This window comes from Pyrus communis, chromosome 16 (genome assembly GCF_041283825.1).
Source record: "Pyrus communis isolate YQ-2024b chromosome 16, ASM4128382v1, whole genome shotgun sequence".
NCBI classification, from domain to species: Eukaryota; Viridiplantae; Streptophyta; class Magnoliopsida; order Rosales; family Rosaceae; genus Pyrus; species Pyrus communis.
In genome coordinates, this window is record NC_142580.1 from 8736198 (window position 1) to 8747835 (window position 11638).

The 11638-nt window shown below is 37.2% G+C and overlaps 1 protein-coding gene across 1 annotated transcript; it reads right to left on the reverse strand.

The window, feature by feature from the left end:
* Positions 1-918: 918 nt before the first annotated feature.
* Positions 919-1824, reverse strand: LOC137732632 (uncharacterized). The gene has a single exon (XM_068471939.1). It carries the CDS (start codon positions 1822-1824, stop codon positions 919-921), a length of 906 nt encoding a protein of 301 aa, XP_068328040.1.
* Positions 1825-11638: the final 9814 nt, after the last annotated feature.

The following is an 11638-nucleotide window of genomic DNA, read 5'->3' on the forward strand; positions in this document are numbered from 1 at the left end:
AAAACAGGTGTACTCTCATCCCCCTATCACTTCTTAGTCTTTTGATTTGATATCCACTTTGCAATTCCACTATTGCCTTGAACTTCTTAAATATTGTGAATACCTCAGACTTGAACCTCATGAAATACACCCAACACATCCGTGAGTAGTCATCAATAAAGGTTAGGAAATACCTGTTTCCACTAATTATTGTTGTTTGCATTGGTCCACACACATCTGTGTGAATCAATACGAGTAGTTTTGCCCTCCAAGCCTTTCCAGCTTCAAATGGATTTCTATGATGTTTGCCAAACGCACACCCTTCACAGGTTTCATTGCATTGATCCATCTTTGGTATACCATGAACTATTTCATGTTTTTGCATATTTTGTAAGCTTGTTATGTTTAAATGACCAAGCCTGTTGTGCCATAGCTTCATAAAACTTGTCACACTTGCTTTTCTTGCCAATTCCTCTAGGTACTTCAACATAAGTGGAAAGCTTCTGTTTTTCACTTCTACTCTAGTCACTAAGTTTGATAGGGACCTGTCATCATAGATCTCAACCATAATTCCCCCATAAAGTAGGAAGTAGCCATGCTCCATCATTTGACCCACACTAAGTAGATTGTCATCCAATCCAGGCATTAACATCACTTCCCTTATGCATCTTCTTCCTTTCTTAGTGTTAATGACCAGAGTTCCTCTTCCAGTGGCTTTGATAATGTTTCCATCTCCCATTTTCACTTTTCCCGTGAAGTTTGTGTCAAGGTCAATGAGTAATGACTCATGTGCAGTCATGTGATTGCTGCAACCACTGTCTATGTACCACACTTCATTGTTTTTCTCCACTTTTGCACTGAAAGCACAGAACACATTTGCTTCTTTGTCCACTTGATTTGCACAGTTCACTTGCTGCACATTCTTTGATCTGCAATCCTTCATGATGTGCCCAAACCTATTGCATTTGTGGCATCTAGGCTTGTCCTTGAACCAACACTCTCTAAGATGGAATTTGTCATAATGCTTGCATTGCTGCTTGGTTCTTGGACCTTTATTTGAGTAGTTGCCTTGGTTAGGTCTAGAGTTTTGATACCCATTTCCTTCCAATTTCTTGTTCTTGCCCTTCCACTGTGGTTTTTGTTTGCTTGCACTAGCTTGACTACTAAATCCAACATTGAGTGATTGAAAGCTTTCTCAGGTGCAAAATCAGCATGCCTCTCAAGCCTTTGGTCAAAAGCTCTTAAAGATGCCATCACATCTTGCACACTAAGAGTTTCAATGTCTTTGGTTTCTTCAATGACACTCACTATTGAATCATAAGGTTTAGTTAAACTAATCAACAGTTTTTGGACAATTCTTTCATTAAGCAGGTCCTCACCATATGTTTTCATCTTGTTTACAACATCAAATAGCCTAGTAAAGTAGTCTTTTAGCAACTCATTTTCCCTCATTCTTGTATACTCGAAATCTCTTCTAAGGGATTGAAGTTTTACCTTTCTGACTTTGGTGTCTCCTCTGTACTCTTGCTGTAAAACTTCCCAAGCTCCCTTTGCAATCTCTTTATTTGCTATCCTCGGGAAAATGGTGTCTGAGACAGCACCTTGGATGATTCCAAGTGCTCTAGCATTCTCCATTCGGTTCTGCTTCAGTGTTTTGAGTTGTGTTTCTGTGAGGTCCTCCTCTAGAGCATCGACCTCCATCTCAGGTAGTTTATACCCGTATTGAACCATATCCCATAGATCATAGGACTTGAAAATGGTTGTCATTTTTATTCTCCAAAAATCATAATTCTCCCCATCAAAGACTGGAGCTTTTAGCTCACTGCTACTACTGGATCCCTTCATTTGCAGGGTTGTTTTGCTAGTTGTTGTTGTTGAGGACACTACGTAGGTACTCCCAAAGATCTCAACTTTGCACAGATTACGCCTAGAGAGTTGTAAGATCAGAAACTAGGCTCTGAGGCCATGATAAAGTTTGTTTATTTTGTTGTTTTTGGTTGATAGTTTGGATCAGTTTCTTAGGGTTAGAATAGCAGAGAATGGAGAGAACTTGGAGTTGATACTGACGGCTTCAAGGCTGTGTAAAATGCAGCAGCACTGATTTCATTAAGTAGAGGAAATCTTGTAGGGTATGGTGCATTGCCATGACCCATACTTGTTTAGGAGAGTGATTGACAAGAGGCTTAACAACTATTTCAGCCTTACTACCCCTGATTGAATCCTAACCCTTCATTTGGGTTTTAAGTGATCTAATCTAGAGTATACACTTGTCACTCACACACTCACATATATTTAAACTGAAAAACTAGCCGTTGGAACTAAAACCCTTCATTTCTTATTTCTTCTTCGATGCAGACCAAATCCACGCTCAGGAGTTCCTTGCTGCCTTCGATCCCTTGACTTCAGAAGCTGTTTAGCTTCCAACACCAAGTACATCCCTTTCTTCTGATCAAGCAAAAAGAACCTGAAATCAACATAAACTTCCCAACCAATCCGAAGGGAATCCGCCATTTCCAAGTGGGGAGAGATTTGGCCCGCCGCATTCCTCGTCTCGTCTTGTTTCCATTTGGGTAGAGCACTAGTTTTCTGTGACCAAACAAAAATATAATTGCAAAATATTGTTTTTTTGGTGCTAATTATTGGGGTTTTTTTTTTCTTAATTGATGAACGACTTGAAGAATCAAAAAATATAATTGCAAAAGTACCCAGATCGAGTGAGTTTTTTTATTTTTATTTTTTCAGTGATTTTTGTTTTTGGAAATGCCATGATACTGGGGAATTAATAATGTACTTGGAATTTGGAAATATGGAAATTTATCCTTGTTTATGATCTTTTGGTTGATTAGAATTTCTTAATTTGTTTAATTTATTTACGTGTTTCTGTTGCTTAATATTTGTTAAAGATTTAATTATTATTCCATTACAATTTGACATTGACCCGATTGAGAGATGGTAACGTTTTAGTGGCTGAGAGATTTTGATGGAAACATGCTTTGAAATGGCAAATTTTTGGTTTGTGTGTCGAAAAAATGACAAAGTTAAATTCATGTGGATTACGTATGTGAAGAATCTCCAGTATTTTCTTTCTGAAGTTGTTATTATGTTATGTGGTTTGAGATTCACTTTCAAGCAATTTTTTTTTTGTTCAAAACTTTCGAAGCACGGAAGTAAATTTAAGTATCAGCAACTTGGTACGCCATCACGACTCAAACACCTCCAAGAATTAGAGTCTCATAGTCGTTCATGGTGGGAATTTTCGCATAATGGCGGCAATAAAACCACCCCTGATTGAATGTTTGTTAGATGTCCTAATCCTTGTTTGCTCGTATGATTATGTAGCAGTAGGATTAGGCAAAATCTTTACCTTTACCATAGTGATGCCTGGCATTCAGCTGGTCTAGGATCCGTAAGGTAAACTCTGCATATATATGACTATCCATCAGTTGACCATGCTTCCTCCATTCTCCACGTCCTGATTAATCTTGTGTTTCTGTTGCTTACCGTTGAACCAACATGATTTATTGCATTGCCTACCTGCATCACAGATTAGTTGCATTATCTACCTACACCATAGTTTAATTAGATATGACCAAGGAGAAAAAAAATTTAAAAAAAAAAAAAAAAAAAAAAACGTTTGAACCCCTTTTTCCTTAATGTAATAGCTTACATAACAAAATACATGACCAAGCTACATAGTAGATATAAGTTCCTGATCATTACAAGTCTAATAATCATTCCGCAATAACAATTCTGCAACATCCAGTCTTGTTTGAACTATATCATCATCCCCTGATGTGCTTTCTATATCTTGAGTTGTGTTGAGGTCTTCTATCTCTATATCGAGCATGTTGTAAAAGTCTCATGGCTTTGTCTTGATAGCAACAAACCAATCAGTGTCAATAGGATCTTGAACATAAAATACTTGTGTTGCTTGTGACCCCAGTATGAATGAGTCATCCGGCGGTAAACGATGTTCACAATTAACTAAAGTGAACCCAAACTCATCCTTCTTAGTACGAAAGCTTTTGCTCTTGACATCAAACCAATCACAATCAAACAGTATAACCTTCCGACCATTGTGATAATCTAACTCAATGATATCTATCACAATACCATAATAATCCACATCTCCATACCTTGGGTTCCTGTCGACAGTAGTAGCAAAACTACTAACTTCTGATGCTAAAAAAGCACCACTATTTTGGGTACATGCATGGCGATCAGCAAAAGCAACCTTAAATCGATTTCCATTCATGATGTATGTGGTATAACAGTTTACCCACTGCATTGGTCCAGCAGCCAATGCACATATATCGTCTTTAATAGTTACATCATCATTCGCCCCTATGTTATGTACCTGCATTGAATTAAATCGTAGTTACAAAAATTCACCATTTTGAGTGCTACATGTAATACTGAAACTTCATACGAATATAAGGTACATTATCTCGACACCATTGAGGGAAACTATCTAAAGCTTCTCTTTCTGCATCATATATAGTAGTTCTTCTACCACGAGTGGAAATTACATGTGACATATGTCTCCTACAAGACCAACACATAAATCAATTCAGGATCCAAGCTAGTCCATCAAACATGTACTAAGGTAATGTCATTGTTATAACCGTACCTTAAGTATTCTGCCATTTGAGGACAATTTACTAGGACATAATGATGAGCCATTTTAAACCTCGAGCGTTCTAGTAAAACAGTTTCAATAGGGCTTGTCGGTTTGCCTTGGCTACCAAATAGAGGAAGTCCTTGTCGTGCATCACCTTGCATCACATCATAGTTACATCCAGACCTATTACGACGGGTAACAACAGAGTCCTCCATATACATGGAGCAAAATGATACACACTCATCCAAATTAACAGCCACTGCAATATATCCTTCTGGCTAACTCTTATTTTGCACATATGATTTTAGAAGATGTAAGTACCTGATTGTTAAATAAAAATCTTTAAGCAAAAGGTAATGACGAAAAACAAATACTAAAATTAGAAAGTGAACTGAGTAGGTGTTTTACAAAATTGACACCTTTCAATAGGGTACATCCATCAGTATGGGACTGGACCAGCAACAGCAGCTTCATCCGCAAGGTAAATTATCAAGTGTACCATAACGGTAAAGAATGATGGCGGAAATAGCTTCTCCAGATGGCATAGAGTTAAGGCAATGCTTTTTGACAAGCCATTGAACAATTCTTCACTTCCAGTTTTTGAACACAGGTGGCGAAAAAATCTGCTCAACTCTAACAACACTATAACAACCGATTTCGGTAACACTTTTCTTATTGCAATAGGGATATGATAATCGTGGCTTTTCAAGCCAATTAACTTTTTTTTCTTAATATTAACACAGTTGCTGATATTAGAAGAGTAGTTTTCTGGCACCCAAATTGATTCCAAAACCTGGCACAACATTATTTTCTCCTCAGGTTTCATATTGTATTCTGCCACTAGTAGCTTTGTACGGGCACCATCTGCCTGTGGATGGAGATCATGCTTAATGCCCAACTCTACGAGATCAGCCCTAGCCCTAATACCATCTTTAATCTTCCTTTCAATTTCCAAAAGAGTGCCAATAACATTTCAACTACATTTCTCTCTATATGCATGACATCCAAGTTATGTCATAATAGGAGATCCTTCTAGTAAGGCAATTCAAAGAATATAGTCTTTTTTTGTCCACTGATCAACAATGTGTCCATCATAATTCCACCCCCGCTTACTACCACTTACCCTTGCACCCTTGCCAAATCTGAAGGTCAATCATGTCACTTCTAATAAACAATCCATGGCAGTTCTTGCTTTAGGGGGGTTTCGAAATTCTTGAAATCCGTTAAAAGTTTTTTTATGTCTCCGGTACCTGTGTGACATCGAGAGCCATCGTCTATGTCCCATGAAAGCAAACTTTTTCCCATGTTTAAACCATAAAGAATCATTGTCATCACCGCAAGTCGGACAAGCTTTCTCACCACTAGTGCTCCATCCTGAGAGCATGGCATAAGCAGGAAAGTCATTGATGGTCCACAATAAGGCAACACGATGGTGAAGGTTTCTTGACGGTGATTATCATATGTTCGCAAACCTGTCGTCCATAAATGTCGTAAGTCATCAATTAGCTGCTGCAGGAAAACATCAATTGCATCACCGGGACTTTTTTTGCCTGAAATTAGGAGAGACATCATGATATAAGGTTGTTTCATGCACATCCAAAGTGGAAGATTATAAACTACAACTACAACAAGCCACGTGCTGTGGGGTTTGCCATGCATACCAAACGGATTGAATTCATCGCTTACAAGCCCAAGACGAACATTGCGACACTCCCTTGCAAAATCTGGATATGAATTATCCAAATGTGTCCAAGCCAGAGAATCAACAGGGTGCCTCAAAACACCATCGTCAGTTCTAATCTCTGAATGCCATATCATTGACTCGGCTGTGTAACGAGACATGTACAACCTTTGTAGTCTAGGACCTATGGGAAAGTAGCGTAAAACCTTTGTTGGTACCTTGGTACATTGGAGCGTTCCTGAATTTCCCTTCCTCTACTTATATCTATTAGCGCCACACTTTGCTCAAACGATGGCATTTACATGCTCTTTCCAAAATAGCATGCAATTATTTCAACACGTATCTATGTTCTGGTAATCCAACCCCAAAGCCCGGATAATCTTCTTTGTAGAGTACAAATTTGGAGGAAGAATCTCACACATAGGAAAATGCTCTCGTATTAGTGTCAGCACTGAACTAAATGCAGCATCACTCATTCCATATAACAATTTTGACTGATATAATTTCACCACAAAATCCAACTTTTTCTTCTGGCTACCTGGATATAATTCTCCGTCTGCTTCTCGTAGAATGTTGTCGAATTGGTGTGCATCAATTGTTTCATCACACGCAGAAGAAGATTCCAACAAGATCTGACTCGTCTATATGTACATGGTTACCAAAAACATCGTGAAGCATCGCTACCATGAAATTTTCGGGGTTTCTTTCATTATGAGCTTCAGTAGTTGGACTTGATATGTTATCAAAAGTATGCACATGTTCGCCATGTTCAACCCAAGGTATATCCATGTAATGGTGATCCATACCGTCGACATAGAGGTGTTCATCGACTTCAAATGGATCACGATAAAACATAATGCAACAGCGCCGACAGGGGCACTTAATTTTTCCTTGAAAGGCAGCAACGTCTAAAGCGTTATTGATGAGTGCACGCCTACCAATCAAGTATTCATTGGTCGTCCTATTCAGATGCACCCATTCTTTGTTCATCTTTACCTACAAGCATGTATGAAATTATAAGACATATGATTACACGATAAGATTAGTGAATTGAGATAATCAAACAAAAACTTTCATAAAGATCCAACTTAATATCCCAAAATTCACAAACCAACTAAAACCATATGTGATCTACATTGAAGTGGCTTATTCACTAACGGCTACTCTGAATAGAATTTTGTTTCATTTCAATGAACTCCATTTGAAGTCTGCTACTGAAATCCTACAACATATGTTGCTAGAGACTTATACTTGTTCTTTTATTCATACTATATATATCAGACTACAAAGAAAATTGCACCAAACAAATTGATTCATATTATACATAAATTATGAAAGAAATATAGTAGGAAAGGCAACTCAAAACTCCATGTTCCTCTGTTACAATCTCATATTTCCTAATTAGAAAGTTATGTAATAAAAAAAATAAAAAAAAAGAGCACATACTGGTGATTAATTTACTTTTTTCATGCTGGCTCAATTACAGTTGATATAATATTGCAAGGATGATAAGCTGGCATTCATGACTTACACTTATGCATTACACCCCTCTTAACCTACGAGTATGCTAGCTTCAAAACAGTTTCTATTGTGAACTTCCAATCAATCAACAGCCCTGGGAAGGGTCACATGCCTAAACATTGTCCCTGACGTTACCTCAAGACCATAAATAAAATTTCACCAAACAAATTAAGTACCAGCCAAATCGTAGAAACAAAACAATTCAATCCTTGTCCCATGTTTTTCGATTACTTGTTGTTTTATTCCTATTAGAAAATTCCACCAAACAATTGAGTAATAGCAAATCGTAGAAACAATTAAGAACACAAAAAACAAGTGAGTACCAGCAAACGGTTCAATCTGTCTCGCATGGTTTTCCATTATCCAAGCGAGCCACCAAATAAGAACACAAAAAAAACATATATAAAAATCAAATACCTGAAGAAAGCCACACCAGATGTGCGAATTGGAGGAAAACGAGGACTTGAGTATGATCAGGCACCGACCATTCAGAAATAACTTGAAGAAAGGCACACCAGATGTGCAATTTGGAGAAAAACGAGGAGTTGAGTACGGTTCAGGCACCGGCCATTCAGAAATTACCTGAAGAAAGGCACACCAGATGTGCGATTTGGAGGAAAACGAGGAATTGGATAAAGATAATTTTGTGCCACTAGTTAGGATTCCTCTGCCCAGGTGTGCGATTTGGTGAAGCAGAAATATGAAGACTTGCGTTGGGGAAGTATGAAAGCAAGCATTTTTTTATTCCTTTTTTATTTTCGTTTTTCATTTCTTTATTCTTTTAGTTTACTAGTAATGTGCGTTGGGGATCCGGAAGTATGAAAGCAAGCAATTTTTTTTTCCTTTTTTATTTTCGTTTTTCGTTTCTTTTTTCTTTTCTTTTTTCTTTTCTTTTAGTTTATTGGTAATGTGTCATAACGTTTGCGTTGCCACGTTGTGAATTAACTGAATTCTGGGGTATGAACCAAACGGGAAACATAATTATAACCCAAAAATATATATAATGCTAGGAGTAAATCTACAAGGGCTAATTAGAAAGAAAATATTATTATATTGGAATACGACATAAGTTGATAAAAGGACCGAAGAGGAGTCCAACATAGCATAAGATAATTATATTTTCACACACCAATGAAATATAACATAATACAAAATAGATCATTTGTCCTCGTCATCACTGCTTAAAATCTCAAAAGTAACATTCTGCATATTTTGTGAGTTCATATGTGGGAGAGACAGGCATGTAGGACGACTTTGTGCTTGATAAGTGTGTGGTTCTTCAACAATAACGACAGAACTAGCAGACTCTTGAGTTGTTGTTTCTGCAGAAACCAAATTGATAGGGTATTGTTCTGTCCTACCCGGGTATGCCCATGGTGGCAACACATGTCCTTAAGGTGCGCGTACACATCCATTACTGGAGGGTAATGCATAGCCAAGACGACCATCAGCAACAGTAGTGAGAATGTATTGATTTTCAATAGAACGAGGTTTGCGCCCGACATTAACAGGTTGTCGTGGACGTTGAGCTGGCTGATTCGTTGTGGAATTTGCTGTTGTAATGTTTAAAGCAATAGACGAATGTGATGTTGGAGATTCAGTTCCAATTCCAACTCCGCGATGTCGCATGTCCCCCATTCTCAATGATGTACAACATGATCAAATTCAAAAGAAACGCAAGTGTATATACGAAGCAACCTGCTATTTTCCATAGACAACTTAGTGAATGAGTGTGGACGTTTTATACTAGAATACAAGCACAAATCCATAATTGTGCCAACATATTCTTTTGCTACAGACTGATTTATTATTTATTAATATTGGACACAATTTCTAACATTTGTGCCATAAAAATGAATCTATAATTATTAACTCATTTGTCTGAAGACCCACTAACTTTTGGATGATGACCCTAAGGGCACAATTGTTGGTTTTGTGTCATTGCATGAAGGACTTTTAATACAATAAAAAATTAAACACTTACGATAAAGGCAAAAATATATCATCAAGTATCCAAAACAAACCTACAGGAAGATAACAATCTAAAAAGCAGTTGAAAAAGTTAAGAATCTAACAAACATCTCCAATTCTAACTCTGCAACGTCGCCTCTCAATGATGTAGAACTTGATCAAATTTAAAGAAACACAAGTGTATGAAGCAACCTTCTATTTTCCATAGACAAATTAGTAAAGGAGTGTGGATGTTTTATATTAGAATACATGCACAAATCCATAATTGTGCCAACATATTCTTTATTAATATTTACTGGACACAATTTCTAACATCAGTGTCATAAAAATATTTTTATAATTATTAAAATATATTGTCTATCTGAAGACCGAAAGGGAAGTAGGTTGATTCATTATTTATTAATATTTAATGACACAATTTCTAACATTTGTGTCATAAAAAGAAATTTATAATTATTAACTCATTTGTCCACTAACTTTTGCACAGACCCTAAGGGCACAATTGTTGGTTATGTGTCCTGCATGAAGAAATTAATGCTTACTATAAAACCAAAAACCATATCACAAGTATAAAAAAACTAACCTGCTGGAAGATAACAATCTAAAAAGCTGTTCAAAAATATATGAATCTAACAAACATTCATTGCAGCTGGAAATGATTCATTGTAAATCTAAAACATGCCACTTAGTACTGAGGTTCGGCTCTCGTGAAAAACAAATTAGAACAGCATTATTGCTAACTTATTTTGAGGCTAAAATATTGCACAGTAATAAACAGCGCCATACCATTATTTACCACAATTTTATAAATTTTAATTATTAGTGTGCTAGAGGAGGTAAAGACAAACAAGAGAGAACATATAGTGTTTCTGACAAAAAAAATTTATAGACACAAAATGTTCTTTGTGCCCATTTTCAATAAAAATTTGTCATTTGACCCCACTCGACACAGTTTCCATGCCCATTACTGTTTTGTGTCTGCTTTTTTTAACATTGGGCACAATAGATGGTGCCCTTTATGGAATGGGAACTGTTTAAGGTTTTTGGTGGTCAAACTGACACAAAATTCTCAATTGTGCCCTTTGTTTTGTACCCAAAACTCAATTTTGTTGTAATGTAACTCCATTGGCTTTTCCCTTGAGATAAAGCTGCATCTTTCTACAACAACCACCACCACATTTACAACACTTTCAAGTAAACCATGCTTAAGTTTTTGATATCTTTGAGAGAAACTTCTTATACTAAGAACAAAGTCTAACAAGTTTAGTGTTTCACTATTTCTGGTTTAGAGCTACCCTTGTTGACTTCCCCTCATCGATGAGTGACTGCCAACATGCTCATTCACATGTAACCTCATTTAGTGGTTCACACGTGGAGATCCACACATCGGCAATTGAAACTCAAAGGTCGGCTCCAATGGAGTCCAGACTTGTTTTAAGTCTTACTTTACTACTTGCCCAATCCATCAGGTGTGGGGTTTTACCACAAAATGCCCCTTGTTGACTTCCCCCATCGATGTGGGACTACCAACATGCCCTCTCACGTGTAACCTTATTTAGTGGTTCACACAGGAGATCCACACATCGGCAATTGAAACTCAAATATCTGCTCCAATAGAGTTCAAACTTTTTTTTAGTCTTACTCTACCACCTGCCCAATCCATCAGGTGTGGGGTTTTACCACAAAAGACCTCAATATTAGTTAGAGTGGGGTAATCCTATTTAAAGTTATTGCTTTTCTTTACCCCCACCGATGTGGGATTCCAGCATCCCGCTCACGTGTAACCCCATTTAGTGATTCACACGTGGAGATCCACACATTGGCAATTGAAACTTAGAGATCGGCTCTAAGTTAAGAGTCCATAC

Bases quoted from the DNA above. Each gene is read 5' to 3' on its own strand.
- LOC137732632 (XM_068471939.1), bottom strand. From the start codon at position 1,824: ATGAAGGGATCCAGTAGTAGCAGTGAGCTAAAAGCTCCAGTCTTTGAT.